Raw genomic sequence first — 13820 nt, forward strand, 5'->3', positions numbered from 1 at the left:
CTTTAAGTTACTGTCCACATGTTCACATCTAGCTTCCTAAGTCAATAACACATCCGCCAAAGTGAAATAAGTACGCATGTTTAATGTGAAAAGTAAAATTTCTGAAGCGCTTGCATCACCAAACCAGTTTCCCAAACTCTCTCCTTGTCTGCCATTGGTCGGTCAAACGTCAAACATATAGTCCCGCCCTAAAATGTTTTAAAGGGCTCCTATTCTGCTTTTTTACATATTCATCTTTCGTGTGTAATGTTGCTGTTTGAGCATGAGTAAAGGGGTTGGCCTGGTTGAGTTAGTTAGTAGTGTGTTGAAACTGGCGGTTATGGTAAGAGGCGGTGGGAGCACTTGACCAATCACAACACACTGCTCCAGCCGACCAATCAGAGCAGGAGGAGGGGCTTCATAGAGACTATACCTAAAGATGGCGTTACTGACAGACTGGGAAGAGAGGAGCTGCAACAATGGAGAATATGAGAGAAGAATCAACATTCAAGCAGGAAAACCTGCTCTAGAAGAGAGAAAACAACATCAAGACTTTGTGAAAGAGTATAACAGGTCCCCTTTAACAAGCGACACACTGGATATCGACCTATGAACAAGCTATATTTGTCTTTGTATATTAAACTAGGCGAAGAGAAAGTATTTTAGCCTCCAAAAAAAAAAAAGTGCACACCCTCCTTTAAACGTCCGAGCATTTGTGTCTGCGTTTGCAGTGTGTTTCAGACCTTAGAGTGGAGAAAATGAAAAGAAACTCGAGTCAGCTGATAGTATAGTGTGTGTGTGTGTGTGTTGTGTGAGTGTAGTAATAGTAGCTTTTCATGGCCTTCCTCCCTGGTGACTCAGTTTGGTGTGTGTGTGTGTGTGTGTGTGTGTGTGTGTGTGTGTGTGTGTGTGTGTGTGTGTGTGTGTGTGTGTGTGTGTGTGTGTGTGTGTGTGTGTCTGTGTGTGTGTGTGTCTGTGTGTGTCTGTGTGTGTGTCTGTGTGTGTGTGTGTCTGTGTGTGTCTGTGTGTGTGTCTGTGTGATGTATAGACAGTTCTGGAGCACTGAAGATTGCAGATGGAGTGCGTGTGTGTGTGTGTGTGTGTGTGTGTGTGTGCATTCCGCTCTTAATTGATTGCAGGCTGGCCATGCTGTATGCTGATGAAGGGCTCTCTGCAGCCGAACCCTAGAGAAACACTGCATTCCACGCCACAAACACACACATATATCTTTAAAACACATAAATACTGAAACATGCAGCATCAGAGCCAGCACTGGGGGCGCTAAACTACGAGCTCCTGCTCGTTTGATGTAGGACGGCTGGGCAAATACACTGTGAACGATGATGTTCCGAACTTCTTCTGAAAGTGCATTTACCAGAAAATACTTAAAAATGTCATGTTTAATTCAATGTGTTACTTGCCATTTATTTTTATTGCAAGTGATTACAATAATATTTCACTTCCCAAAGGTGTACGGGAATTACGTTAAACATATAGCATTGAATATACAACTTAAAAAAACTAGAAAACACAATGATTTATAACTGAGATGAAGACACAGGAACAAAAGCAGCATTTTAATAAATATTTCACTGCAAAAAAGACGACACTGTTTAAACTGATCAGTGAATCTTTTTTTGATTAGTGAATATTTTATTTCACCAGTGAATAGTTTATTTAATCATTGAATCAATCGTCTGTAAATCATAGTGCTGTCAAATAGGTTAATAGTTACTAACATAAAAGTTTGTTTACGTGTGTGTGTGTGTGTGTGTGTGTGTGTGTGTGTGTGTGTGTGTGTGTGTGTGTGTGTGTGTGTGTGTGTGTGTGTGTGTGTGTATACACACACATATTATGTAAATACTAACTTTTATCTTAGATGCAATTAATCCCGATTAATCGATTCGACAGCACTAGTGAATAATTAACTTTATCTGTGAATTGAAGGAATATGAAGGAAAATACAGCATTATAGCATTTTGTAGCTTGTTACTAAAGCTGAACTATTTTGAAAGCAGTTCTTTCACACTACTGAAAAACTTAAGTTAAGTTAGCATGACTTATTTAGGTTCGTTCTCAACGCCGATGCCAGCGCTCGATTTCTCCCACACACACACGAGCTGTCAGCGGTGGCAGCGTCTCACACACACACACACACACACACACGTACGCTGACACTGTCTTTCCCTCCGTCGCCGTGAATGAGAGGTTATCATTAACCAGAAATATCACGTCACTCATCCCACACACTAACTCGCCTCAAAACGCTTTCCAGCTCTAAACAAGAACCAGACCACACGGCATAAACGCTACGACTTGGTCTCCATGATTCAGACTTCATTTATTGTCAAGCCGCCCGCAGTGCAAACACAACGTTGGCTGTTGTAGGATTGGTTTTATGTTGCTCAAAGGCTCTTGTGCGACAGATAAGGGCTTCATCTTGACTTGCTATGATTTGATTAAAGGCAGCAAGAAGAAAAGAAACGTGTGAAGCTGCTGTGTGTTTGAGGGGTAGAAGTCTGCTGCCCTCCGCTGTTCACATCTGAGCTCTGCAGATCAACACGCTGCTCTCATTAGGCGTCATGTTTCTCTGTAGCGTGATAACACACATGCCAGTGTTTCTTGATCGTGTCAGAGCAGGTCAGTGCTTTATTATGAACACATGTGTGAGTAACGCACAAAATCTTGTTTTTGCCTCACAGCTGTACCGCGCGTCGGCTCTGTTCGAGACCATTCGTCATGAAGCCCAGCACAGCACCGACTACAAGCTCTCCCTGTTCGACCTGCAGACCTCCTCGTACCAGGCTCTCCAGAGGGTCCTTGTCAGCCTTGGTATAAATACTCTCCTCTTCTTCCTTCCTGTTTATACCATCCATTCAGACCACAGAACAGTGTTTAAACGTTTATCTGTGTGGGTAAGGATTCATGAACAGTCTAAATAAACCATCTAAAGGGATTTATTTTGCTAAAATGACCTGCTGACTGGACATTAAACCACTTGTTATGTGGCTACACTGCAAAAAGTATGACTTCATAATGAGTTAATTAACCTCTTTTGACTTGTTTACTAGCTCAGATATCTAAAAATCCTTTAAACATGAGACATTTATTTCTTAGTGTATTTAGTTTTTACAGCACTGCAGATTTCTTTACTTGATGTTAACTTGTTTACACTTAAAGCTACACTGTGTAACTTTTATAGTTTATTCTTAGCTAAAAACTCTTAGTTCTTTCAAAAATATATGTGCTCATTAATGTATATTTACTTCTTTCAAGTAATAAAGTATTCTGGTAAGTTTATAATATGCCATTGAAAATACATACGGGTGAGGGGTTCGAATGCCGGTCGCCATGTTGCTCCTCCATCTTGAAAGTACATTAGCCAAAGAGGGACATACCCGTAAATTCAAGCTTCGCATTTCGCGTTTAAACACTCGATGGCACCGTGTCGAATGTGAAGAGGGGGATTGCCATGTTAATCTTGGACTAAATCGGCCACCGTAGGAGTTCAAACGAAATCAGAATTGAGAGGAACAGAAACTATTAATCACTGGATGGTCATATACCTTTACACCGCTAGATGGGGGAAAATATCACAAAGTGGAGCTTTAAAATGTGAAATATATACAGTCAAGCCTGAAATTATTCATACCCCTGGCAAATTCTGACTTAAAGTTACTTTTATTAAAAGAAAATGTATTAGAAATGACACAGGCGTCTCCCAGAAGATAATAAGACGATGTACAAGAGGCATCATTGTGGAAAAAAAATATTACTCATCTTTTATTTACATTTTAACAAAAAGTGGCATGTCCAAAATTATTCATACCCTTCTAAATAATCAAAAGAAATGCCTTTATTGGCTATTACAGAAATCAAATGCTTGCTATATTTGCTGACCAGCTTTTTACGTGTCTCCACTGGTCTTTTTGCCCATTAATCTTTAGCGATGAGCTCCAACTCTTTCAGGTTGGAGGGTGTCCTTGCCATCACCCTGATCTTTAGCTCCCTCCACAGATTCTCAATGGGATTTAAGTCAGGACTCTGGCTGGGCCACTGCAAAACGTTAATGTTTTTGTCTGCTAACCGTTTCTTAGGTGTTTCGAGTCGTTGTTGTGCTGAAATGTCCACTGGTGCCCAAGGCCGAGTTTCTCTGCAGACTGCCTGATGTTTTTTCGATGTATTGCTCCATTTTTATGGTGCTGTTTGTGATTAGGTTCCCTGGTCCACCAGCTGAAAAACACCCCCAACACATTAGGTTCCCAGCACCGCGTTTGACAGTGGGGATGGTGTTCTTAGGGTTGAAGGCTTCTCCTTTTTTACACTAAATGAGGGCTACATCATTGTGGCCAAACAATTCAATTTGATTCATCTCACCATAAAACAGAAGACCAGAAGTCTTCTTCTTTGTCCAGATGAGCATTTGCAAAGCCCAAGCGGGCTTTGTGTGCCTTAAGCACGGGGCGGCAGTGGCTCAGTGGTTCATGTAGGTTGTCTACAAACCAGAAGGTTGGTGGTTCGATCCCCGGTTCCACCTGACCAAGTGTCGAAGTGTCCATGAGCAAGACACCTAACCCCAGCTGCTCCCGACGAGCTGAATGGCGCCTTATATGGCTGACATCGCCGTCGGTGTATGAATGGGTGAATGTGAGGCAAAAATGTAAAACGCTTTGGATAAAAGCGCTATATAAATGCAGTCCATTTCCATTTCCATTAAGCTTGGAACATACTCTGCAAGATCAACGAAATGTGTTCGTTTTCTCGAGGTGGCAAGAACAAGAACAAAGTTCGTTCTGGCCAGTACATTTCATACTTCACACATACTTCCAAACATCTGCGTTTCTCTGCATTAACCACGCCCACTTTAAATGTCTGACCAGTAGTGAAGAAATGAAGACAGAGTCAGGATTGCAATTAAATAAAAGAAAAATTTACTTAAGAATAGTTTGCTGTTTCAAAAGCAGAAGCCAGCTTCAAGTCTCACAAGGAGTTCGTAGGCCGCGCTCCCTCTCTCACCGTCTCGTTGCCTCGCCCTATCGTACATACAATTGTCCCAACAGTTATACCGTTTTCAAGGTCTTATCCACGTCATTACTGCGATGTGGATGGTTCTGATTGGCTCAGAGACAATGCACAGTCATGGTAAATTTCCACTCGAGTCACTTAATCTGATGCACGTTTCCACTGACGTGTCACTTGTTGATGCTTTCACCCAGAATTAGGCCCATAGTGACCTTCCAGATCTGGAGCAGACGCCAGCTTGCCCAGAACAACAAGTCCACCCATCTCTTAGGGTGCCCATTGAACACCATTCTGATCTGTAACATTAGTTCTCGGACACCCGCAAGAAAAAAAGTTCTGCTCAGGTGATGTGTCGAGAACAGTCTGCGAGAACTCCCAAACCAGGGCTGCCCTGGGAGCGAGAGCTTTTTTCTCTGTTCTTGTGGAGTATGGAACAGCCTTTATCTGGAGAAGTGGTGTCCTGCTTGGTCTGCGCCCGTTGAACCCAGCGGTGTGCCTTGAGATGTTGCCACCAGCAGAGCCCAGATTCATCAGGATGGCCTCGTTGGTGATCCTTGGATTCTTTTTTACCTCTCTCACTATCCTCCTGGCCAGCACAGGAGATTTTTCACAGTGCGGAACAGTTTGTATTTTTTAATAATACTTAGCACTGTAGGTACTGGTACTTCAAAACATATAGATATGGTCTTATAGCCCTTTTCTGACCTGTGAGCAGCCGCAGGTCCTCAAAGAGCTTCTGTTTTTTACCTGTTGAGTTGATTAAAACAGATGTTCCCAATGAATCAGGGTAATTATGATGCTTTAGGACAGCTTGGACTATTTGGAATGGTATTGATCTTTGGATTTTCCCATAGACTGTGACCGTTTGCAAAGGAAATGAATACATTTGGACATGCCACTTTTTGTTCAAATGTTAAAAAAAAAAAAAAAATCCACAATGATGCCTCTTGTACATCGTCTTATTATCTTCGGGACGCCTGTGTCATTTCTAATCAAGAACAAACTCTCTGGTTGAATAAAAGTAACTTTTTTTCAGGATTTGCCTGGGGTATGAATAATGTCGAGCTTGACTGTATATACTTACAAGTATTTTATTTATTTGAAGGAAAATACAGTAAGATATTAATACAATTTAAAGCAGCTGTTTTCTATGTGAATATATTTTAAAATATAATTTATTTCTGTGATCAAAGCTGGATTTTCAGCATCATTACTCCAGTCTTCAATCTCACATAATTCTTCATAAATCTTTCTAATATGATGATTTATGATCAAGAAACATTTCTGATTATTATTTGCGCTGATTCATATTTATGTGTCGACCCTGGTATCATTTGATGAATAGAAAACTTTTACTTTTGATAAGCTTAATGCATCCTTGCTGAATACAAATATTTTAGGAAATCTTACTGACCCCAAATGTTTAGACAGTAGTGTGAATATTGATTTGAGTTCCCTTTTCATACATTAGAAGTATTACAAGAGCCAAAAGCACAAAATTGCATCAATAAAAGTGGTTCCTTTGCTAGTTTTCATATGACAGCTATATGTGACGAATAGACCACAATTGACACACCTGTCTAGTTTCATTGAAACATCTCCTCTCATGTTCTGTGGAAGGAAACGTCTTTGTTTCGAGTGTCATGAGGGTCAATAAATAATAACAATTTTGAGCTACTAAGTATCACTGCACCAGTTGAGCTCATAAAGGTTTTTAGATATTATATGGCCTGCGATAGAAATCCTTGTGTAACGTGCTGTCAAGCTGAAACATTGTATCTCCAAAATATACTTTTAAAGGCTACTTTTTTTCAGAAAATGGAATAAACTTTCTTCAATGTTGATATTGTGTTGTTATAGATGGTCAGACACTTGCATGTGTCATAATATAATTAACATTTTACCAAAATCAAACTCAAATGTATTTTTTGACCAGTGAATATCAGTCATACATGTCCGGTTTAGTTACCCTTTTAAACGGTGCATCACATTATGTTTTCATCATCTCTCAGGTTGTAGAGTTTACTGTAGCTACAGTATGTGGCCGCTCAGTTTTCCAGTCGTTTGGCCAAAATCTCCTGTTATTAAAGATGAAGTGCTTCACACAGGCTGGTTAAGACAGTATTGGCTGTGACTCGATGACAGATGCTAGACTAAGACACTCTTCTGCGCTCCTCAAACACATAAAACATTAGTCTTTATATATATAGTGTTTGTAGAGTAAAGAAAACGCTGTACTTTATTTAACAGCGCATTGCAAACAAGCAGAGGCGCTCCAAACTGTGCGGCACTTCATTCACTGACAGTTTGAGAGGGTTATGAGGTTTAGTCACACTAATACTTTTCATTGGTTTGCAAAACCCACAGACAGATGTAAAGGATGATATAGTAATGATTTATGAATACAAATTACGAAATATGGAGATGCGAGGTTTCTGCCGACAGCGACAATGTGCATGAAACAGTCAATTATCTCTGGAAATTATTGATGTTATAATAGCTTTATGAAGAACAGCATTGACCTCTGACCTGTACTCAGGGCACCATGATGAAGCTCTGGCCGTGGCGGAGCGAGGACGCACTCGGGCCTTCGCCGACCTGCTGGTGGAGCGACAGACGGGCCAGCAGGACTCGGACCCGTATACGCCCGTGACCGTGGAGCACATCCTGGACACTGTGAACGGGCAGCGGGCGCTGGTGCTCTACTTCTCCCTGGCGGCGGGATACCTGTACAGCTGGCTCTTGGCCCCCGGATCCGGTAAGACACTCAAGAGTCAGGTCTAAAACCCCGGAAGGGTTGATTAATGAATTCCCACCATCCTGAAACACAAACTATTGCTCTGCATAACTTTATACGGTCTGAAGGACATACAGTATCACACATGGGGAAGCTAAAGATATCCGTCTGATGCATGTATCGACCTTATGCGCCTGAGAAACAAGACACGTTTTTTACTCCTGTTTCAACAAAAATATACAGAACAAATAACATACTAATCTTTTTAAGCAAACATTCGACAATCAAGCTTAATAAGCACCGCTAAAAATAAAATACCAGATACACATGCATGTGTGTGTGTGTGTGTGTGTGTGTGTGTGTGTGTGTGTGTGTGTGTGTGTTTTTGTGTGTGTGTGTGTGTGTGTGTGTGTGTGTGTGTGTGTGTGTGTGTGTGTGTGTGTGTGTGTGTGTGTGTGTGTGTGTGTGTGTGTGTGTGTGTGTGTGTGTGTGGAGAGAGAGAGAGCATGCATGGTGTCCACCCAGTAACATGAGAAAACAACACTTTTTAATGCATAGCACAAACATACACATACAAGTGTGTGAACCAGCAGCCATATCACCCTATAGCCCAAGACTGGTTTCCCACTGAAGCTAAGCAGGGCTGAGCCTGGCCAGTACCTGGATGGGAGACCAACTGGGAAAACCAGGAGCTGCTGGTAGAGGTGTTAGTGAGGCCAGCAGGGGGCGCTCACCCTGTGGTCTGTGTGGGTCCTAACACCCCAGTATAGTGATGGGGACACGATACTGTCAAACAGCACCGTCCTTCGGATGAGACGTTAAACAGAGGGCCTGACTCTCCGTAGTCATTAAAAATCCCAAATTTGCCCATTGGCCCCTATCCATCATGGCCTCCTAATAATCCCCCTCTCCTGATTGGCTTCATCACTCTGTCTCCTCTCCACCAATGTGGTGAGCGTTCTGGCGCAATATGGCTGCCGTCGCATCATCAGGTGATGCTGCACATTGGTGGTGGTTGAGGAGATTCCCCCCTTCAATGTAAAGCGCTTTGAGTGCCTTGAAAAGCGCTATATAAATCGAACAAATTATTATTATTATTATTTTTATTATTAAACAGATGTGAAGAGTCTTTAGTTTTATCATATTTTTAAAAGATAGAAATGCTGTTCCGCATGAAATGCGATTCTTTCCAAAAACAGCCGAACTTGTGAAGGCATGCAGTGGGTGGCGCTAAAGAATCTTGACCACACACACTCCCTGGATAACTTTTGATTCTCTATACGTTGGTGTTGTTCACATTATATGCACTTACACGCCGACTGCCAACAAAACACACACATTTGATGCAGTTTCACTCTCACTCCACTCCTAACCGGAAACACACACTTGCAGAGCTCCGGATAAAAAATTGCATCCGCTGTTCTATTAACGCTGGGTTATTTGGGAAACTGAACAAGGTGATCTTTCCCTCACAACCAGAAACACACTTCTTTAGGTGACCATTGATTTCATGGTCTAATAATACAACGACAGCGCTGCCGATAGCTCCCGTAACAGAAACGGAGCTAGTTGATGGGCGACTCTTGCTCTTGCTTTGGTTGATGTGTGTGTGGCTGTGTGTGTGTCTTGTGTGTGTATCTGGGAGAAGTGCCCATACAAGGAGTTCCACCCTTTAGGATGTCATAACAGTCATACTCAAAAAAAAAAAAAAACGTTACAAAACTTGTTCTAATCCTGAAGGAGTATATTTGGCACAGAAATACTGCGTCATAGCATGAGAATCCAGTCTTTAACAGTGTAAAGAAGTCAGAATACATGAAATAACATTAGACCCCCAATTTAATGTCTTTACTGTCACTTTTGATCCATTTAATGCATTCTTGCTGATATCCTCATATGAGAATGATTAGTGAAGGATCATGTGACACTGAAGACTGGAGTAATGATGCTGAAAATTCAGCTTTCATCAGAGGAATAAATTACACTACAATATATTCACATAGAAATGAGTTATTTTAAATTGTATTACTATTTCACAATATTACCATTTTTAATTCAATAAATGCAGCCTTGGTGAGTAGAAGTGACTTCTTTTTAAAATATTTAAAAAATCTTAATTAGTCTAACTTTTGACGGGTAGTGTAAAGCGTGTGTGACTTGCAGTAGAGTGTGTGATGTCTGTTGTAGTGTGTGTAGAGTGCTCAGACTGACTGAAGCGATGGAGTGATGTGATCATGTGGGTTGGGGGTGATGGAGGTGTCAGACAGGCACAGCACACGCCTGAACCTTCATCAAAGCCCAATCCGGAGACACGCTGAGACACTGTCTGTCTGTCTGAACACTGACCAACACAACACACACCGCCACTCCTGTTTACACTAACAGATCAATAAGACCGAGGCTGTCACACACTTGGATAATGCAGAACAAAAAAAATGTCAATAAACCAAAGACTACTGATGTAAATAATAGCCTTATGTGCATTAAAAAAATCTTTCACAAAAAACTGACTGACCCCCAAACTTTTAAACCCAAGTGTGTATATTTATATATTTTAAATTTTTCAGATTTTTTTATTTATTTATCTATGCAAAACATCCGTTTCTATGGAAGCTTGTTTCCTCCACAGAATAAAAAAAGGTAAATATGACTTTATGGGCCCTATTTTAATGATATGAGCACATGGTCTGAAGCTCATGGCACACTTAGGGCATGTCCGAATCCACTTTTGCTAGTTTAACGACAGGGGAAAAAAATTGGTGACCCAGGCTCATGCTCCAAAAGGGTTGTCCCAATTCTCTTAATGAGTCATGGGTGTGTTTTGGGCGTAATGTTCAATAAACCAATCAGAGTCTTGTCTCCCTTTCCCTTTAAAAGACAGTAGTACTCGCACCATGGCCGATTCGCTATTTACATGGAGGAATTTGTGAATTTTTCTCCAGAGCCTTTTATGTTTAATATTTAAAAATGTCTTTGTGCTGCTGCACCCTGTGTGTGTAATAAGCAGAGTGTACGCGCAAATTACTAACACACTCTTTAAATAACACAAAAAACTACTGTGCTTTTGACTTTAGAGCAGGTTTTTGTTGGTCAATGTCGTTTTCAGTTCATCAAAATAGCAACAATGGGCCTGAACACACCTGGTTTTCAGACCAGTTTTCATTGTTTTTTAAACAACTTGATGCTGGACATGAAAATGAAAACTGCGGCGTGCTGAAACTAGCAGAAGACACTTGCAAAAAAAGGCTTCGCATTGCGCCGGGTCTATGATAGGGCCCTATAACTCGCAATTTTGAGATTAAAAAGTCACAATTATCTTTTAAAGTGTTTTATTCCATCGGGGAAGCCTGCTTCCATAAGTTTTTTAGTTTTAATTTTATTTTAGGTCGCCTTTTATTTCTTTTTTTGTCATAAAAGTATCTTACCTACAAATGTGTTAATGTAGCAACGACAAGAACATGAGACAAAAATAGATTTTTTCATGAAGAAAGCACAAGGGAAGAAACAAAAAAGATACAGATTAAAAAATATTTTAAATAGAAGGCATCCGTTACACACTCAAACATGCCGTAAGTTTGGCTGAACCTCATCCAACAACAAATAAACCGTTGTTTGACCAAATCTGGGTTTGCTTCACTTTCAAAAATATAGCTTCCAGTGACATGCACACATGCTCAGTTTCACACCGTTGTATTCCTCACACCTTCTGTTCCCCACGGCTTCATTGTGCCGCCTGCTGTTTGGTAAAGCTGGTAAAAAGCTGCGAATTAACGCAAAGCGGCAGTACCACCTGCCTCCCTAATCCCCTGTCACAACCACACACACGTGTAAAACACACACCATAAATAAAAATATAACATGTGTGTGTGTGTGTGTGTGTGTGTGTGTGTGTGTGTGTGTGTGTGTGTGTGTGTGTGTGTGTGTGTGTGTGTGTGTGTGTGTGTGTGTGTGTGTGTGTGTGTGTGTGTGTGTTCATTTTAGTACACTTAAGTACCCTGGACACGCACTCTCACACACATCTGCATCTCTCTGGACTTGAAGCTCATTTATTTATTCCAACACTGACGTCTGTAACAGAAAGACACACTCATGCAATCAAACGTACATCTGAAAGCGGGAGTGCTTTTGCTCATTTACAAAATTCACCTAACTAGATTTCAGCCCGTCACAGGAGACTGCTGACCTTGCTTGTGACTCTTGTGCAGCTCTATACGTTATTCTAATTTCATTATTATGCAAAGCACGCATTTTATGTCTAAAACACTGGCATTTGAGACGTTCGGTCCAGTCTGAAGGATTGACCTTTAAGTGTGATGGTGGATCAACCTCTAATGGTGTATTGCTTGTATACCAATAATAATCACCAGAAGCATGTTTGTTTGATAAGTAATCTTTAGTCCAAATGACCTTCGTTCTCCGTTTCGCAGGTATTCTGAAGTTCCACGAGGTGTATCTGGGTGAGGGCGCGTCCGAGGGCGGCACATCTGACTTCCAGGAGGGCAGCGGAGGGGTCATGCCCTCGTCTCTGGAGCAACACATCGCTAATGCCCGTGAAGCTCTGGGTGTGGACTCCTACTACAGCAGGTGAATGCTAGACTAGAAATCTAGACGCACCCTAGTGGCAGCAAATATAATCTGACGCAAATGTTGTCTAGCAACTCTCAATACACTTCTGAGCTGTAAAAACCAAACTCTGGTCGGGCCAATCACATCGTGTATAGAGTCGGTGGGCGGGGCCATAATGACGATGGCCGAGTTGCGCTTGCGTGCTTCTAGTAAACACAGAAACTGGCGAACGGTGGTCTTTTGAATCAGCTTTGACCGCGACTCTGGAAGACTTGGAGTTAAGTGTTTCTCTGAGAAAAGAACAAAGAACGGCACTGAAGTCATTCTTAAAAAGGGAAGATGTGTCCTGAGTTTTGCCGACCGGATACGGCGAATGTTTAATCTGTCAACTAGCTCCTCTTCGTTGCTCTGGTTGGTTGTAGCGCTATCCTATTGTGTGCACGCCGTGCAGAGGGAGTTTGAAAGACGACCGTTTATCCGCCTCTCGGATTGAGCTGTCTTTGGTGAGTTTCCAGACCAAACATCTTGATGTGGGTCTGGCTTGTCAGGCTAGGTGAATGCATGTCATATGTGTAAATTGATTAAGATTGCGATCTTGATTTAGACACCCATGGGATCTCATTCCTGAATGACGACGATTCGCTGGTGTCTATTAAACCTTGGACGAAATCACACCGGTGCATTCAGATCTGTGTTGGTGCATCCTCTGAGTCAAAGAGAGCCATTGCCATGTATAAAACAGCTATACAAACAGTATTTTCAACCATGCAGTTTCATTATTTCTATACTGGGATAAAAGTTTATAGTCCTCAATTTTGGCTGTGGAATTGCGCATATTGCACATAATTTTACTAATTCCTGCAAATTTTGTGCTCACGCCCATAAAAGCCATAAATAAAAGCCGTCATAAAGCCGTCTCTCAGCACAAAATGTAGTTTTTCTTGTTTGTTTGTTTTGCTGCTTATTGTGTTTAAACAGTTAAATGCACACAAAATAATGTCAAAATGCCAGTCCTGGTGAGTATTCACCTGAACAGTTATGTTTTAATTGAATGTAAACAGTTGAAGGTGTAACAGTATAATGGATCCTTCAGTCGGGTCTTAAAGGGACAGCAGCCTAATATTCCTGCTGCCGAATGATGAGATAATGTTAAAATCATCTATATGGTAGTTTTTCTCTACGGTATCGATGTCAAAATTGTGGCCAGGGGAAATGCCGAGTGGCTGGTAACTTTGGAAAACCATAAACCACATTGGCTGCTGAGCAAAAAAAGTGAATGTCAAGCCCTGTTCCTAGGTGGTTTTAGGGTGTACTGGAGGTTAGGTGTTTCTAGGTGGAATGGCTATGTTGATAGGTAAACTTCCAATAAAAGAGCATGTCCAGTGCACGCGGAGAATGCAACTGTGTGCATGTTCATGTGAAAGTATGCAACCTCCTAAATATACCTTGATGGATGCGGTCAGGTTGGTTGGTGGCAACGAGCGCTGCGGGGATGAGTGTGCATGTGTGTGTTCAT

The 13820-nt window shown here is 41.5% G+C and overlaps 1 protein-coding gene across 3 annotated transcripts in view; it reads left to right on the plus strand.

Annotated features, from left to right (window-relative positions):
• Positions 1 to 13820, plus strand: part of ttc28 (tetratricopeptide repeat domain 28) — a 347257-nt gene that overhangs the window by 308053 nt on the left and 25384 nt on the right. For all 3 annotated transcript variants that reach the window (XM_067433880.1, XM_067433881.1, XM_067433882.1), the window contains 3 exons: positions 2682 to 2811; positions 7541 to 7759; positions 12166 to 12322. In XM_067433880.1, the coding sequence (XP_067289981.1) occupies positions 2682 to 2811; positions 7541 to 7759; positions 12166 to 12322 (506 nt within the window). The remainder of the gene's footprint in view (positions 1 to 2681; positions 2812 to 7540; positions 7760 to 12165; positions 12323 to 13820) is intronic.

This window comes from Pseudorasbora parva, chromosome 23 (assembly GCF_024679245.1).
Source record: "Pseudorasbora parva isolate DD20220531a chromosome 23, ASM2467924v1, whole genome shotgun sequence".
NCBI classification, from domain to species: domain Eukaryota; kingdom Metazoa; phylum Chordata; class Actinopteri; order Cypriniformes; family Gobionidae; genus Pseudorasbora; species Pseudorasbora parva.